The 18,510-nt window shown below is 41.9% G+C and overlaps 1 protein-coding gene and 1 long non-coding RNA gene across 3 annotated transcripts; one reads left to right on the forward strand and one right to left on the reverse strand.

The window, feature by feature from the left end:
• Positions 1-11,858: 11,858 nt before the first annotated feature.
• osr2 (odd-skipped related transciption factor 2) lies at positions 11,859-16,390 on the forward strand (the record flags this gene model as incomplete). Of its 2 annotated transcripts, none has more annotated exons than XM_084556704.1 (4): positions 11,859-12,691; positions 14,725-15,408; positions 15,770-15,869; positions 16,172-16,354. In XM_084556704.1, exons 2-4 carry the CDS (start codon positions 14,762-14,764, stop codon positions 16,352-16,354), a joined length of 930 nt encoding a protein of 309 aa, XP_084412830.1. In that variant the 5' UTR covers positions 11,859-12,691; positions 14,725-14,761. The 2 variants fall into 2 exon arrangements, with proteins under 2 accessions (XP_084412830.1, XP_084412831.1); XM_084556705.1 differs by having other exon boundaries at positions 11,861-12,691; positions 16,254-16,390.
• LOC311496743 lies at positions 12,702-16,546 on the reverse strand. The gene is made up of 3 exons (XR_014699357.1): positions 16,438-16,546; positions 16,238-16,364; positions 12,702-13,615 (listed from the first exon to the last, which is right to left on the reverse strand). It is a non-coding gene; the product is annotated as an uncharacterized lncRNA (long non-coding RNA).
• Between the last annotated feature and the right edge of the window lie 1,964 nt (positions 16,547-18,510).

Genomic DNA, 18,510 nt, shown 5'->3' on the forward strand with positions numbered 1-18,510 from the left:
GGAGAGAACTAGACCAGGCCAAGTTCTTTGAGGCTCGGGGAAAGCTAATAAAAGTCCAAGCCAAGGAACCATACAAGTACACTTGAACCAGGAGACAGAGCAATGCAGCAAGACAGCAGAGGTCTCATCAAAAAATGACCAGGGAAGCAGTAAGGCTTGCTACATTATTCCAGTGGTCAAGTTTGCTGACACATGAGATGGATGATCTAATCATCCTCCGGGGTCAACGGAAGATTGGTCTTCAAGGCTTCAGAGGAGCATACCCCAAACAGCAGGCTTCAGAGTTGCATGTTATCCCTAAAAACTACAGAAGAGTATTGAGCCGGCTGAGGAATCCTTTATTGTCCGATTCCAGATTTTGTTTGTTTCCTATCAGTGCAGCTGTGCTGGAATTGCTTAGCTTGACTTACATCACTACATTGCAGACCGGGACCCGTGGAGCTGTAGGTTAAAACAGCCCCAGCAGCCACCCAGCTGTCTGAGCCGGGAGAGCTCACATAAAACACAAGCTGTTTCATTGCCTTTACGCATACGGCTACACTTACACTACACATCAGTGCTCTGACTTATGTTAAAAGAGTCTGTTGCAATGCCACAAAGCCATGTAGTGAGAGTGAGAATCGTAAAGAGGTAGAAAAGAGCGGGGGGATATGAAGTGGAAGCTGGATATTTATGGAATTCCAAAGGAGCTGGAATGAGAAGTGTTTTCAAAAGGTGCTTTCTAAGGACAGATGCTGAATGTAAGGATGTGATTCACTGTATCTGCCATTTCAAGAGAGAAAACACACACTGTGATTCTCAGATTCATGTAGACACACAGTTAGAGGCCCAGTGGGATCAGTAACAGTTGGTGTTTTTGTTTCTGCTGAAGTCCTGTACACAAAAAGGCAGGATGGCTGAATATTTATTGGCAGGGTCTCCCGCTTCACCAGTCTGACTGGGCCAGATCTTGCAGCACCTGGACAGTTACAGATCCCCACAGGCCACTTCAACTTCTTGGACGTACCACGCACCAGAGGAGCCCACCGACCCCCCCCACCCTCCAGCCAAAGAGTCCTCCGCTTCCATCTCTCTCCGTGCACTTAGCCCGTGTTTATTCTCTCAAATAGTAACAAAGGACGGGGCCGTCGAGAACTGTATCTTTTTACAATGTGGTGACATCACTTGTAAAAGTAGCATGGTAAACACGCAGAACTTGTGCTCCTGGTCTTCCAGGTTTACAGTTCCCAGCCTGTCCATCCAGAGGGGCCCGATGTAACCTCCGGTGACTCCCGTACTGCTGTCTGACTCCTGACTGGGGTCAGGAACATTGCTCACATTGGTTTCACAGCCCAGTGAAATCACCCCAACGGACACGCTTGCACTGTACAGTTAATTCAGTCGCTGAGGAGTTTTTTTTTTTTCTCGTTTTGTTCTGTAATACAAAGCACATGGGCATATGGACCTGTAGCACTTACAGTGGGAGGGAAACGATAATTGAGATAATGAAAAATAATATCATCCAATTTATCATAGAGTAAACAGGGGCCAGCTGGAGTCAGGAAGGAAGAGGACACAAAGAAAATCTATCTGCGAGTCATACCTGATGTTTCACGTCTGTAAGTAAGGGCCCAAGAGGATAAAAGAACAGATGTAATTTCTTCTACTGATTAATACGCTGTAGGTGGATAGTCCTTAAACATCTATATTCATCAGATCAACTTATTTGACAAATACTGCATACTGCCTGTCAGCGAAGTCTGCATCTCCGCTTGTCATTTCAATTGAAAGTTCTGACATCTGATCATGAAAGCATTATGACAGCACATTTCTGGCTACTCAAGGCCTAAAAATGTCAGCCATGCATTGCATATGGTTGCATTTAATCAAATCTGTTTTCCTCCATCTCTTTTTGTTTCTGATGATGAACAGTGTGACTTGACAATGTCCAGACAATGCAGGATTCCACTGAGAGAAGTCCACCCTCATCAGATGTGGTCCAGCTCATTGCACCATAGGCAATATCCAGGTTCTTCAAATGTTGATATGAATCATACCTTCAGCTGAGTCAGTGTTAATCAGCTGCCACGGCGGTAGCTTTGACAAACGACCCCGCGTTGTGCTTTTAATGCGAGTGTCTCTATTGTGTTGGTACAGCGATGCCTGCCACAGCGTATCCATTTTCAGCTGAAGCAAAGAAGAAGTGAATGGGTCTTGACTCTAAGTGAAGCCAGCGAGCATCAGCTGATCTCCAGCTGCACAGTCATCGACATGGCGCTGGTTTCTGCTGGTTACTGGGCCACTGAGCTGCAGTCAGCGCTGTAATGAGGAGCATTTGTCTCTGCTTCCTCCCTGCGGTCACTTTGACAGCATCTGTTGACTGTTGCTGCACCCCCCTCCCCATCCCAAACCACACCTCCACCCCCAACCAAAAGTCCCAGATACACAACAGCAAAATAAAAACACACAAATTAGCCATGTGGACCATGGTAAACATTTCCAGCTTCCCAGTCCAGGCCAGCTGGGGCTCGGCAAAGTTACACGTGCTGTACTGCAACTCTACGGCAAAGGCCTGATTCTCAAGCTCTGTTCCTTGCAGCAGAGAGCTTCGGCCTGAGCAGCCTATCATTCCAACTGCAGTATGCACAGACTATGACAGATGAGCAGTGAAATACATCACATTTACCTTAATGTTTTTCAGTTTGATGCGGAGCTACATTAGTGACACTGAACCAAAACAGCAGAGTTGTGCTTAAGAAACAAATGAATTATCACCACGAGTTTTACTTCACATACAAGTAGTCATGCTGTCTCCTGTGAATATAAAAGTTTAAGATGAGCCCTGATTTAAAGACTCTAACTAGAGAGCTGTTAAACTGTAAAAAGGAAAAACAAATCAAAACATCAGTGTTACAGTAGATTAATGCAGCACTACCTTCCTTTCAGTTTGTTTCGCACTGCCCCGTGCAGGTCACCTTGTACCATCAAACCTACTATGCCAGATTCTATTAAAAAACCCGGTTTCCTTTACAGGATTATATATAATTACCAAGCCAACTGTTACCAGGGGAGCAACAATCCATTTCCACGTTTAAACCAGTAATGCATCCACCATGAGCATTAACAAAGATTTATAATTCTAAAAAGTCAGAATAATTGTGAATATCAAACTTTTATGATATTTTTTAACTGCTCCCAGAGCTGTGGAGACAGGACCCCTAGAGCCTCCGGCAAGCCCTCCATGAACATCCCGTGGACTGCATTCCCCTTCCACTCCCGTAGCATTAGCCTTGGTAGTCCCACTCCACATGTGAAATCGATACGGCATCATTTATTGCCAGTTCTCTCTTGTGCCATCAAATCTGAAATTTATTGCCGAAAGTATTGCCTTTTTTTTTTTTTTTTTTAATACTCTCCCTCCAAAGATAAAACTCACTGTAATGAAAAGAAAAAGACAGATAAGAAACGACAGCTCAAGGGAACACCATGACAGAATATTGCAAGGTCAGAAGTATGAGCGCAGAAGGATATAGCTCTTACTTCATGCTTGGATGTAAATGAGTTCTTGAGAAGCATTTTAATTTCATGCTCAAATGGCAGGGACGTGCGAGGATATTGTCCAGAGTGTTAAGTTGGATATTTGGGGTCCTCCACTAGCTCTGGGGCTCTCTCATAGGTGTTTAATAATAAAGCCTTGGTTCATCCAGCCCAGCACTTCGTCTGAGATTATGTGCTTCGCAGACCAACCCCAGGGCCCTTTAACTTTCATAAAACATAATCCTGGAACACACTTAACACCATCCATCACTCTGACACACACTGCACATGCAAAGACGCATTTGTCCGTTGCAGTGACAGGTAAAATTCAGGGCTTTTAGGAAATATTAAATCTACTGAATCACCACGACACGCTGACAGATTTCTTCACCTGTCTCGTTCAGGACGGCGCCGTGTGAATTTCAAATGCAGCCGCGATAGGTTCTGTCCGGCCGGGCGATGCCGGAGCCAGAATTTGAACCTCCACAGACGTGAGAAATATGTGATTTGTGAGCAGTTTTAACACCACATCACACCTCTCTCGGCAAGCCCCTTAACGTCCAATTACAGCGTTCAAACAAGAGTGACAAGAAACTGTTTCCATCCAAAAGAGTAAGAGGGGAATGCGGTTCTCTTTTCTCTGTGGTATTAGGAGTATTTTACCAGAACCTGGGCACCAATCTAAAGTCTATGTAAAGACACGGCCTGTTTTTCTGCGCATTTCCACTCCCATCAGACACGGCAGCGCAAAACACTCACATGGTCTTGCCACAGGAGGACTTTTTCCATCAGCTTCAAACAAATACTCAAGTTGTGACTCGACTTCCCTCTGGTTTTACGACAAAGCGCCAGTGTTGGTATAAAACAGGTCACTGGGACCTCCCCAGGACCAGTTTGGTGGAGTCGTGCAACCTGCCAATATCCACAGCTGCCCAGGAGCCCCCCCTTGACCAATAACTCCACTCTCACCCATATGTCGTAAACAGCTTAAAACCCTATTAAAAGCACAAATACATTTCAGAAACTAAGTAGACATTTATAAAACAATATTTCCTGTCTGTGAGTTGACTGTATGACTGTATTGACTGTGCACGGACTGTATGGATGCAGAAGCTTATAATGTATTCCTGGTGGTGGTCAAACTTTTCCCTGGCTACAAGTTGTGAACATGCATCCTATAAATGCATCAGTAAAAGACGGTGATTTAGTGGGCTGGAAGGGAAGTGATTACGAGTGACTGATGAGAGAGCAAAAGCAACCTCCCTAAAGACTGCACCTGTGTACATTAACATTTACTTAGTGTGTGTGTGAGTTAGCATGACTGTGTGCCGATGTAATAATGCCTGAAAGCGTTTTTGTGTGCTGGTGTGTACGTGCATGCGTGTGTCCACGCACTAAATGCAACCATACAGGCATCCAAGCTATTAATTCAAACCACAGTGGAGCAGAAATCCATCAATAACAAAAGAGTTCATTCAAAAAATGATGTTATTTTAGTTCAAAGAGTGGGAGGAAAAGGAGAGGGGAGAGGAGCAACAAGGCTGGACCGCAGCCAGAAAGGATATTTTCGGCTTTGAGGAAAAACAATCGGCTTTTCTGTCTTCCACGACAGCAACGTCTTAGTGACTCACTGGCAGAATAATGATAACACACTGAAGAATTATTCGACTTTGTGGGTAAATTTAATTGCACAGTCCTACACTGCTCCAGTCATATGAGAATCTGAAAGAAGTGCCTGCGTCCCAGAGGTCCATCACAGCCAAAGGTCCTTCTTGTAACAGTGTCAAGATCTGCTCTCATTTTTATTTTTTTTTTAAGTGGAAAGCCATTTCCTGACTCTCTTTGTAATGCACATACGTCTGGCACATCACAAAGGGAGAAAAAGGGCAGGGGAATAAAGAAATTATATGAAATCACACAGGACGAATGTTATTGTTGTTGCTGTTGATGTGGGAAAGTGACTTGGTCTATTGCATTATTCATTCCTCTTCCAACAACATCACAGGGATGTTTTCAAGGAGGCCTGATTTCACTAAATCATGACGGGTAGTCTGGATCAACAGCTTTTTAGAGTCATTCCTCCGTTTCTCCTTTCCTCACTTCAACCCTTTTCACTGGCCCATCTCTCCATCTGTTTCTTCAAACATAACCCCCCACCCCCACCCCTTTCTATTCTGCCATTCTTCCATTCCTTCATCTTTCTATCCATCAAACATCTCTTCTCTCTCTGTCCACCCAAGTTCTGTTAAATCTCTCCAGGCTTTAATCACGCAGCCCTCGCTCTGTTTCCATCTTTCCATCTAACCCCAGGTACAGGACGGAGGGAGCAGTCACTGGGAACTTTTAAAAATGTCACTTCTGACAGACTGGATGAGACACTGTACTGCTCTGTTGATTTATCCCTCCAGTGTGCTGCAGTAACTTTGTTAACGTCTCTCATCAGCCTATTAACAACACTTGAGCGTGGCCAGGAAACAGGTGCTGGGAGAGTTTTACTGTCCATCACCTCACCGGCGGGAGCCGATCAGCAGAAGGGAGTGCAGGCATAATTACTGTACATCTGGGGATTCAGTGCTCTGGGCCCACAAAGGCGCAACTTCAAGAACAAGTAGCACAGGATCTATTACTTCCATTAGCGCAATTCAGTAGAAGAGAAATACAGAGAAAGAATAAAGGCTGGGGGTAAAGTTAAAATAGGAAGTTATATGCAGGGCTTATTGTGAAATTAAGCTTTTCACTTTACTGTCCACAAGAAAGCAAATAAGCTTATTTCCATAACTACTCCTTTGAAATTTATAAAGATCACGTCATCACCGATATCAATGTGTGAGACCAGGGTTCAAAATAAAAAAGAAGTAACTACAGTTACTACAGTTTGAGCTATAACACGATCAAAAGTGAATCACTGAAAAACAAATTAGTCCTCACAGCTGGTGGAAGGCTTCCAGTGCCCGCACCAATCAGTCAGTGTTCAGTGAGAAAAGAGGCAAAGCAGCCATGATGCAATGTGTGAAGGGCAACAAGGCATAAGGCACCTTTTAAAAAAGCACCATAGCCCTCACACCCGCGGAGCAGCTGAGTCCAGAAAATCCCCGCCCGGCAACAAAAAGGTCATGCCTGTCGCAGCTGAGCCGTGAAGAGCTTCAGAACGTGCTATGAGAAAATACCTTCTTCGTGACGATCGCATATAACAATGCAAAAATGCAGTGACCTTACAGCTGGGAGAACATGCTGGAGACAGTTTGATATGACCCTCTCTGCCTATATTGTAACAGTGGAGGAAGCGGAGCCCAGAGCCTGCAGGATACCGCTCACCTAACCCAGCTCTCCTGCTGGCTTTTTACTCACATATCCTCCTGCAACAACCACTACATGCATACGTACATATATGCACACAGCTGGGATGGGGTGGTTGAGTGCTTATGCTTGCACTAGTCCCCATCTCTGCCTTAGTTTCTCTCTTTCCGTCCAGCCATTTTTACAAACTCCTTCGGAAATCCTTAAGTTCATCCATATCTCTGCACCTTTCCATCACACAATCCCTGACTAGCAATCTTCATATCCTTCCATCACTCCAAACTGCTCCTGTCATTCCCTCCATCCATCTTTCTGTTTCACTGCTGCTACAGAGAGCCAGCTGTTACTTTTGATACAGAGTATTGTGTAAAAACCTCAGCTCCCTATGGAATTTCCATATCAATAAACAACATTTTAGAGTACCAGCTAAACCGGCTGATGATTTGACAAAGATCAGATGTCCGATCAGGCACTTTCGAGGCACATTTATGATCACACACACACACACACACACACACACACACACACACACACACACACACACACACACACAGATCCTTCCATTTGCTCCTGCTCTTCATTTCTTCGCTCTGCTTGCCATCAGACCAGACAACAAATAACTAAAGATGTCATCTTTATGGCAAGGGAGCGTTACAGAAGCGCCTGGCCAGCACTGACAACCGGATGAAGCTATTTGCTGACAAATGGGATTTGGTGTTGGGCTTGAGCAGCATTAACTGGTGGGTTTTATTGGTTGAAGGAGCACGATATCATGGTGGTTTTCCTCTCTATGCCTCTCTGGCAGAGTGGATAACGTTGCAGGGAGCTAAGGCATTTGGTCACACAAAGGTGCTGTTAAACAGATGGCAGGAGACCAGTGAAGAGAGTGGCACTGGACAGCAGATGGAGAAAAGATCATGCCGGAAACCAGAAAAATGCAGCGTATATATCCACCAGTGCATTGTTCTTGCACACAGACACACACTCAATGGGTCTATCTTCTACTTTTAAATGTCTGAAAGATTTAAAACATTGTGCATTCCCATAAAATGCAGAATGAGAACGAGATAGAGAGCAGATATTTCTCCTTTCCCAAGCAGTGACGATTTCATAAATGTGTATATGTCCTCTTCAGATCGTTCACCCAAGTTCTAAAACTGACAATTATGGACTCATCACAGAATAATTCAGCTTTTGATTACACATCATAAAATGATGCAGCACAGACAGTAGTTTGAGGGTAAACCAATAGGGGGCAATCTTGCACAACGAAGCAAAAGACCAGAGCCTGTTGCATTCACAGCTGAATTACAGTATGTGTTGTGGTGTCCAGGAAAGTGAAGTTCTGCAGAGCGTTATTCTCCTCTATTTTTCAAACAGTTTTGAGACAACGTATTAATTCACTGCACCGTGTGTCAGAATCAAACATATGGAAAAAACATGTTACTTCTTTTATATCCACTTGATTGATATGTGCTTTCAGACAATCCTTTACGTAACTTTCAGACAAACTCCTCCAGTGAACCTGGTCATGTCATAATTTGATCTAAATTCAAAAGCTCAAAGTGATCTCAAAGACAACTAAAAAGCATCTTCAGTGGTCTTAACTGGAGAAAATCTGGGCGTTCACTCGGGTGGATTATTTTACATGAAGGCTCGATACTAAACAGCATGACAAAAACTGTATTTCAAAACTTGAGAGTATGCAAAATTTTAAGCAAATGTGTTGTTATGCATCACACGGTGGTGCCTGCTTCTACCACGTATTCCTCTTTGATTACAAAAGATTTCTGTTATGATCGTTTCGTCACGCATTTCTTTAAAACTGAAAGTCTTATTCAGAAAGAGACATGACTACATGAAAAACAACAACAAGAGTATTCCATGAGGTAAGAGAGGTGTAACCCCCCTTTCTCTAGAAGTGCTCGATTTCAAGTAAAAGAGAGTGATGTGGAGGAAAATGTGACTAGGGGGGGTCTTTGAATGAAAAACACCCATCCTGAGAGCTGCTGCTGGGACAGGATGAGTGAAGGTGTAGGTGGGGATGTGGGGGCTTTGAAACCACAGCAGGTAGGTAACAATGACAGGTTTACCACCCCCTACTCTTATAATATGGACCTGACATCCTGTCTGCTATCAAAAACACAAACACAGCACCACACAAGAGACACAAAAAGACCCCGGCAGACTCCAGGAGAGAGGCCTGCGGCTCCACGTTTTCTGTCAGAGGAGTCTTCATGCGAGTGCAGCAGAGGAGGCGAGGAGCAGCGTTTGAGAGTAAGACGACACCGTTTGTCGAAATATTTGTCAAATATGCTAGCTGGAAGGCCGAATGCTGTGTTGTGATCTCGGAGGAGGACACTCACATCTCCAGAGGTGGCACAGGGATTGTCTAAAGTAGCTCAGGGTGGGTCGTGACAACATGTGTATTATCGCAGGAGAGAAAGTAAAAGTTTAAATTAGTGATCATGTACATTAGTGACTCGTGTCAGGTGCTGTCACAAAATTATTTTGTTTGAATGTGAATTTCCAATTGGGATTTTAAACCAAGCTTTTACGCATCAATAGTAGTCTTTTAAAACATATATATATATATTAAAATCATCTGTTTATCAATTGAATGAATGCTCTGACAAAGTGAAAGTCATTTTCTGTGTCTAAACTTATGAGACGTCTACGGTTCCTTATTAATAATCCCTCTCAGTCCCGTCTTCTGTCACTCACTGTTATTGGAAGAGGAGTGTCGGCCATTACAGGCTTGGCAGCTGCACTGAGCCGCTACGCTGATACTCTGTGGGAGTCATATTATCATAGAGAATGATGGCGGCTGCAGAGGGACTCAGAGCGGGGCCAAAGGGCAAGGCACTAACTCTCTGGCTCTGACATTACCCAAACTATAAAGAATACAGTAATCCTATAGCGCAGATGAGAGTAACTGTAAAATCAAAACTGTAAAATAGAGGCCAAGATGTCCTGTCAGGGGCATTAAAACAGAGCGAGATAAAATTCCACGGTCTTCTCGGGTCGCTGTAAACTTGATATTGATACCTGAGTCATATTTTAATAACAGTCGTATCACATGGGACTCTAATGGAATTAACTACAATGAGTCACAGTGTGTTCACCACCCCTGAACACAATGCTTATTATTATTAATATTTTTGGCTTAATCTAACGAAACCTGGTGTGGGTGTGTGTGTGTATAGAAATCCCATGAAGTAAAATCATACCGACATGAAATCGACGAGTAACCACAAAAAAAATAGCCGTATCATATATGAAACTGAATATTTCACCATTAATAAGACGTGAAGGTTACGATGAAAAGTTCAAGTTTAGCAAGAAAAAAAAAAAAAAAACACTCGGTTCCCACAGGAAGTCGGCGTTTTCTTCACAGAAAATATTCTTCACTTTTTTTTTTTTTTTTCTTTAAAGATTTTAATGAATTCAGACTGCACGGATTAGATTGGCAAATGCGAATATAGTTATTGGAGAGACGCGCTCAAGAGATATTTTAAAAAAATATCCATATACACATTTATTTATATATATATAAGCGGTTGTCTTAATTACTTTTTTTCAAGGACCGAAAATAAACACAATTTAGGCTGCGCTGTTATACATTTCCAGAGCGAGTATAATATGTTGAGAAAATGCCATCGTCTATAATGTCAAAAAACGCACGGTTCTATGTGTATTCTAATCTGTCTGTAGCTGTTCAGTGTTTTGACAGTGAAGATAGAGGCCGGGGTGATATGAAACCGAACGAAAACCACAAGCATGTTGTGTGCAGACAATGTTCTGCAGCTCTAAGAAAACGAAAATTAGGCTACATGAGCTCTTGGATAGACTAAACGTCTTTGGTTGTTATCTCTCTTATAATGAACTGAAATCTGCCTGACCTCTTTTTCTGTCATGTCTTTATTAAGTCAGGTTTTGTAGGAATACGTGAATAGATGAGAAGCTCCACATGTGCACAGATGAAGTATGTTTAAATGTTTCAGGCTACATGGAAGTCTCTTTTTTTTTTACAATGTGAGTCTGTGTCTGCATATATCACATCATTTAAAAGCATGAATTCCTCACAGGGATGCGGCTTTTTAAAATAATCTTCGTCTTCTCTGGGATGTGACATAAAACATAAAGCTGCTCTGAAAGTCAGTGTCGTGTCAGAGCCGGAGACTCGGCCGGTTGAAGAGAGAGCTTGTCGTTTGGCTCATCTTCCAATAGGCGGCGCTGCAGACTTGCATTTTGCAAAAACCAAATCTCCAAGAATCCAAACCTCTGTCTGTCAGTGCTGCTGCACTGAACATGTATGAATTTAACATTCGTGTAAAATAACAAAAAACTAAAAAAACAAAACAATGTACTTCCAAACGTTTTGTCATATATATAAAAATTACATTAGTATGATAATGACAGAAAAAAAAAAAGATTAAACACAAGCTGGGCCATAACGTGTCCGTTTAATGCATTTTGATATTTCACTAGAATAAATATGTAGGCCCATTCTTGCTTTAAGTGTTTTTATTGAAATTCATATTCATAAAAAAGGATTTTTAATGAGGACTAGTTCTGATGAAAAAGTTAACAAATCATTAAAAAAAAAAAAAAAAAAGAAAAAGAAAAAGAGCCATTCAAGTCTAAGTCAGTGTGTGCGTAAAGGCACCTCTGCAGCAAAAGAAGGCGAAAAAGTTTTAACTTGTGATCCTGGCTGTCAAAGGTCTTCAATGCTTTGCGTCTAAATACGCGGCCAGTAACAAACCGCAAAGCAATTAAAGGCCAGTCTCATATAACTACTCTGTCACTTCTCATAAATTGAATTAAAAAAAAAAGCGAACAATTGTAAGGATGACGAAATGGGACTGCATTTTTTGAATAGCTCTGACTAATGTGTATCTCGACCCTTTCTGCATTTTATCTACTATTTATTTATGATAACAAAGATGGGCAATTAAAAAATAAAACCCAAACCCTGTGTGGCGATGTAATTAGACATTTGTATTCAGGTATTTTTTTACTTAATGAAAAAAAATGAAGCTGTGCAAAAAGGGAAAAAACACAGCTCGTTGTTTTAATAATACAAGTGGTGTTCACTTTGTATTTGTTCACCACGCTGCTCATCTTTGTGTTTTTATTTTTTATTTTTTCAGTCACAAACCTCAGGATTTTTTCACTCTTACCACAATGAAATCAAACGAGTTAATGTGGTGGATCTTGCATGTGCCCTCCATTTCGTAAATGGGGTCTATGGTTTCAAAAAAAAAAAAAAAGAAAAAAAGAAGAAGTAAGAAATCTTGTAAGCTGCTCAAGTATCCAAAAGCACGTTTTCAAAAGCGTGGAGTTGGAGGGAAAAAAACGTTCAAGGTTTCCTCCCGTGCTTCCAAACATGTCTCCAAAAGAAGGTATCAGCCTTGGCTATATGGTGTATGAGAGGTGTCAGTGGAGGCAGGTTCAGCTGAACACGCTACTATGGTCTGGAGCCTTAGTTGCTATCCAAACACAAATAAACAGAGGGGAACATTGGAGTTAATGATAGAGGAGGGGGGTGGAGGCGTGTCGGAGGGCGGGCTGTGCTCTCGAGAGTCCCGGAGCCCTACAAAGTAAAGAACCGCACACTTCCAGCCCCAGCTCCGGACGGGACTCCCACGCTGCTGCTGTCTCTCCTCCAAACTTCTTCATCTCTTTCCACAACTTTTCACAACTTGTCACGTCTCTGCAAAAGTCCGAGACATCAGAGTTGGCTGCATGGCTACATGAAAGTTTCATGGACTTGGACCTTGGAAAACTTTTAGCGGCGCTTTATTGGAGCTCGTCGCCTCTATAGTTACTGTGGATTACTGACATACCGCAGGACCCTTGGCAGCTATTTATTGGGGTAAGATTCTGTTTGGCAGGGTATGTGTCAGTCTTCTGCGGGAAGGGAACCAACCTCACTTAATTCACTTGCTAGAACTTCTTTTTTTTTATCGCAAGGAAAGTTTTTACGCTCACCGTTAAAAACAATACAGAGCGAACTTCTAGTAAAACAGCTTTCTATGCACAGCAATGAATTAAAACGTGTCCTAGAGGAGGTTGTTGCTTCGTGATGATAAACGGCTCGAGGTCACAGTTCGCTCACGCTTTGACATCGCTGTTCTCCGTCCGGAGTGCACAACATTACAGAAACAAACAGTGGCCTTTGCGCTTGTAAAAACTTGTCGCTGGGCATAGAAATTTAAACCCTCCTGCCAAAATATGAAACTGAGAGGGATTTAAAGAACAAGACAGGACACTTAGGCTGCTGTCAAAGGGTAAATGAAGTCCAAAGGTGAGAGAGGATCGCGCTGAACGAAGTTGTTCTTATGGGCAAAGAACAACAAGTGCCTTCACGGTGACTTAAGCTGCACCTGTGCGAAATTATATTTAACCCCATCCCATCTGTGAGAGGGAAGGCAAAGTAGAGAGAATTCAAGGATCTGTGCGACAAAAGCGAGTGAAACAAGCGAACAGCAGCCCCTCCGGCTACCGTGTACGCAAGAGCTTTTATTCTGCAAACCACAAGTGTGGATAATTCCTTAATCGCCAGACGTTTCAAGGCAGCTTGTGAAATATTATGTTAAAATATGTTTTGGCTTGAACTGCCAACAAAATTGCGCCTCTTATATTATTACCTAAAAACACAAAAGTGAGCTTTTTTTCTTCTTATTTTTCATTTTGACCACAGCTATAACTAAAGGTCAGCTCGCCGTAGCACCGCTGGCTCAGTGCCAGTCCCGCTTTCACCATCTGGAGCCTTGAACTTCTACGGTGGACTTTTTCTCTGTTGGGGGGAAAAACATAACTCGTTATCGCCACGAACACGGGACCAGACCAATTCCTCCACTGTCATTTCACCTCATTTGTCATACACCGTAAAAGCAGGTAGCTTCTGCTTTTACTTAAGGCAGACATTGTTCTTTTAAAAATTAGGCCTCTAAGTTAAATGCCCAGAGGATATTTCCATGTTATGTTGGCCAGCTGAAACAAGGCATGTTCAAAAACACATGCAGCATGAAATAAAATAGAGCTAAAAGCAAAAAATATCAGTGCATATAAAATCAGCTACTATCCGCAATCATAAAAAATAAAGTATTTTCCAGTAAAGATGAAAGCAGCTTTCTTGTGGTTAATAGTCAGCGTTTGTGTGTTTTGTTCTGACTCATGCTTGTGCACTTAATAACATATGATCTCCAGCTGGCAAAATTTCAAACTCCTACAAATCTACATTCTGAGCACTTGTTTTGCATTGTGTAACACCAACTACAACGACAACAGTGTCTTCTTTAATTATGGGAGATTTAGTGCTTCCATTCAGTGGGTTCTGAAATTGTAATTTACAGTGTTAATCGGTGTCATATGAGTTGTTTTTCCACGCACTTAATTTAATTACAGTTTCGATGACTGGTTTGTTTCATAGAATTGCTTTGAAGCGCATCTCTGTTTTCGGGAACAAACTATCGCTAATGCCTAAAACACTAGTTTATACCCTCGCGGGGGGTTTGTTTATGACTAGCAGAGGTTTACACACTATTAGAACAATACTACTGCACCTGTAGGCTCCTCAGATAATTTAACTAATTAGCTAATTCACGCTGTGCAAGTTAAAAGTCATACAATATTTTTTCCCCTAATTAACTGTGGGTTACGGTAATCCCCCCTGTAGAGTGGCATTTGTTTATGAGATAAATACCATCATGTTAAATTAAAATAAAGACAGGCAGGACAATAAAACGCATTTCAAATAGTTGACTATATGCAAGCAGGTGGCATTATCGCACTGCTGGTAACTGAAGGTCATATTTTGCCCGTCTTTGTCTCTACACAATTACTAATTTTAAAATGACCATTAACACACTCGCTCATGGTTTTTCTGTTTTCTGTTTTCCTCAGGGTTTTTACCGTGTCTTCTGCAGAGGTCTGAGCCGATATGGGGAGCAAAGCCCTGCACGCTCCGATCCCCCTGCACCCAGCCCTTCAGCTCACAAACTATTCCTTCCTGCAGGCGGTCAACACTTTCCCCGCTGACCAACTGCAGGGTCTGTACGGCCTCAGCGCGGTGCAAACCATGCATATGAACCACTGGACTCTTGGCTACCCGCACATGCAAGGACTGCGGTCGACGATCACGGCAGCCGCCCAGGGTCTGGTCGACCCCCGTATTCCCTTCCCAGGCCTGCCCTTCACGGCCGCAGCGCAGCTCTTCCACCCGAAACAAGCCACCGTTGCGCACGGCATTCCCTCTCTGCACAAAGACAGGCCGAGGTTCGACTTCGCCAACCTGGCCCTCGCTGCCACGCAGGAGGACCCACCGAAAGCTGCGGATCTGGCAAAGTTGGCATCGGGACTAGGGGGGACCATCTCCGAGCTGAGCAAGCTGTCCCCGGACAGAAAGCCCACTCGTGGCAGGCTTCCATCCAAGACGAAAAAGGAATTTATTTGCAAGTTCTGCGGCAGGCATTTCACCAAGTCCTACAACCTCCTCATTCACGAGAGGACCCACACAGATGAGCGGCCTTATACCTGTGATATTTGCCACAAGGCGTTCAGAAGACAAGACCATCTCAGAGACCACAGGTAAGACAGATTTATAGCTGATATTGTACTAATTACGCACATGGTTAAGTGGGGGGTATGCAATTCCCAGCAGCATTCCTGAGTTGTGACAGACATATTTATTATTTATTTATTCCTCTAATAGACCTCGTCAGAACTGGCTATAAAAAATATGTTCTTAATTTTGCCATGAAATACAAACAGGTCTATTCCCAGAATTTTCTCCATGAGGGCGCTAAAGCACTTTAAAGCAATAAATTGTACGTCCATAACTTGCACAGTGGAGATTTTTCTCCCCATGACTGCGGGGCTCATAACATCTACTGGACAAGCAAATCCATGCATGAGCAGACGTTGATTAAGTGCCATTTCTGTTTTACAGATACATCCACTCCAAGGAAAAGCCATTCAAATGTCAGGAATGCGGGAAGGGATTCTGTCAGTCTCGAACTCTAGCCGTCCATAAAACCTTACACATGCAGGTAAGCTCAGAATATTAAGAGACACCTTGACCTTAAACTGTGTGATACGCTATGATCATAATTCACCTATTATTTGCACTGTCTACTGCATGCATGGGGATTTAGTCTCATAAAACCATTGCGTTTGGCCTATTACCAAATTAAAAGAAACATCTGAAAGATACTCAGAAAGGTTGCATAAAAAAATATTTTGCAAGTCAGCTGACACAAGAGTGGATTTATTTAGATGACTGAAAGATATAACTGATAGACGTTCTATACAATAAAGGGAATAATCCTTTGCTTGCTTTAAATCTAAACAGGAGTCTCCCCACAAATGCCCCACATGCGGAAGAACCTTTAATCAAAGAAGTAACCTGAAAACTCACCTTCTCACCCATACAGACATCAAGCCCTACAGCTGTGGCCGCTGCGGAAAGGTGTTTCGGCGCAACTGTGACTTGCGACGGCACAGTTTGACGCACAGCCCACATCAGGACTACTAGCCTGGACGGACTAACAAAAAAATAAATAAATAAATAACAAAAACAATGGACAAAACGCAGAAAGACAAATCAGCAACTTTTACCTTGTTCAAAGACAATCTCCAAATCAGGACACGTTTACAGCAGCACATTTTAGAGTGGGATTTGGTTGAACCGCAAGTGGAACAGCAGCGGAGCCAGCTTTCACCCCACCTGTAAATATCAAGACCATGTACATAATGTTGTTTTCCATTTTCTTTTCTGACCTTGAAATGATAAAGTTGTCAAAAAACAGTCATAAGTTTAAAGTATGTTAAATTGTATTTTAGAAATAAATATTTCCATGATACATCCGCACTCGTTTCTGTTTTCATTTCACGTTTTTTTTATGCAAAGACAAAGGTGTTATAGCTCAAAAGCAATATTTAGCTGAAGCCATTTAGCGTGGCCATCAAGTTAATAGTCTGTATGTTTACAGCCAGCAGGCAGTGAGAGCTTATGGTGGGCTTTTTACAGTTGACCAGCAGGTATCAGTTAGCAGGGAGCATGAAATGACATGAGAGGACCTCTGTAGCTGTTTAAGTCTTGCGGACTAGAAAAATATTTTATATATCATATAAATCATATGTGTCACTGTGAGTGATAATTGAGCTAAAGCGTTATAATATATTTTTTTTAAATAAAAACGCACGGCAGTGGCAATGTCTCCCTGACACCTATTAGTGTTTTTGTAAGTCTACACTTTTTAAGCTCCATTATCATCTTCCATGTCTAGAGCCTTATGAGGCTGATTCTATTATATTAGGCGCATTAGCAGCCATATCACATGTCTTTATCTGCATCACCTCTGATATCATAATTGACCTGCAAACCGGTAATGAGTGACTAGCTGTCTGAGAATTTAAATACAAACGGACACCAATGGATTTGCTTGTAAAAGCGTCTTTAGGATCCGTTCTGTAACGATTTGGACGCGTGTCAATCTGCTACTAGTTATCATTTAGCTTACTGAGAATTTTAAACGACATCCCAAGAGATGCAAAGTGGCTCGCTTATAGCAATTAAAATGTGATCTTTAGTTGGAATTGTTTAAATAAATAACTTTAGAAGAAAGAATATATTTTCCATGCAGCTTCACAAGTTCAAGTTGAAACTGGGAGCGCCTTGGGCTGCCTGGTCGAGACGGATTTGTGTAGATACAAATAAGCTAAATATAACTTTTGGATTTCCTCCAACTAAACTCTGACTGTGGCCACTGATTAATCGCGAGGGCTGCGGCCTGTGACAGAGAGAGCTGATCTAAAATCATTTTCTATGATTCGGTGAAGTAAGCTCCTCTCGATCGCTCCTCATCTCGCGTTTTTTTTCTGTCACAGTTGGCCTTCAGGCCCGCTGTTTCTTGATCACTGCAGAAATTACTGGCTTCAAACGAGTCGTTTAAAACTTGATTTTCACCTAACAGTGCAATGAATTGCCCGAAAAGGCGCAGCATTTATGGATAATGGGCTCGCAAAGAAGAAAAAAAACGAAGTGCCTGCAATAACAAGAGACCACTTAAAACGGCGTTCATGGCTGCTGAAAGACCATTAGTAAGGCCCGGTTTATTACGCACTGCAGGATTCTGCTAATTATTTAATGAAAAGAAAAGCAAGAAAATGCAAACACACATTCACAGCAAAACAACTGGGCTGCTTGATGATCACGTTAAAAAAAAAAAAGATGCTTAATCAAGAAATCACAAAATTATAACGATGCAAAAATGCCCGATGTAATAATAATGATTATAATGATAATAATAATACTAATATAATAATAATAGTAATAATAATGGATTTTTTACATTTATTTGCTATTAATTGTTTGACAAAGTATAATTTAAAACTTTTGTAATAAACCAAATCGTTGAATTAAACCATTTTAAAGCCTATAAATTACATCATAGTATAATGAAGAACGCTCAAAATAGTGGCATAAACTGACATAAATATAAATATTTAAAATAAAATTTTAAAATAAGTCGTCAAGTCTTTCAGCTTTTTTTTTTTTTTTTTTTAAATTCGATAGAATCTGATCGATTGGAAATAGGCAGCTAGAGGCACCTGGAATGAATGCGTTTTGTATCGTAAGTATTAAATAAATACGATAAATATCACTTTATTCAAAAAGAACAATAATTA

Source organism: Chelon labrosus, assembly GCF_963514085.1.
Source record: "Chelon labrosus genome assembly, chromosome: 12".
NCBI lineage: Eukaryota > Metazoa > Chordata > Actinopteri > Mugiliformes > Mugilidae > Chelon > Chelon labrosus.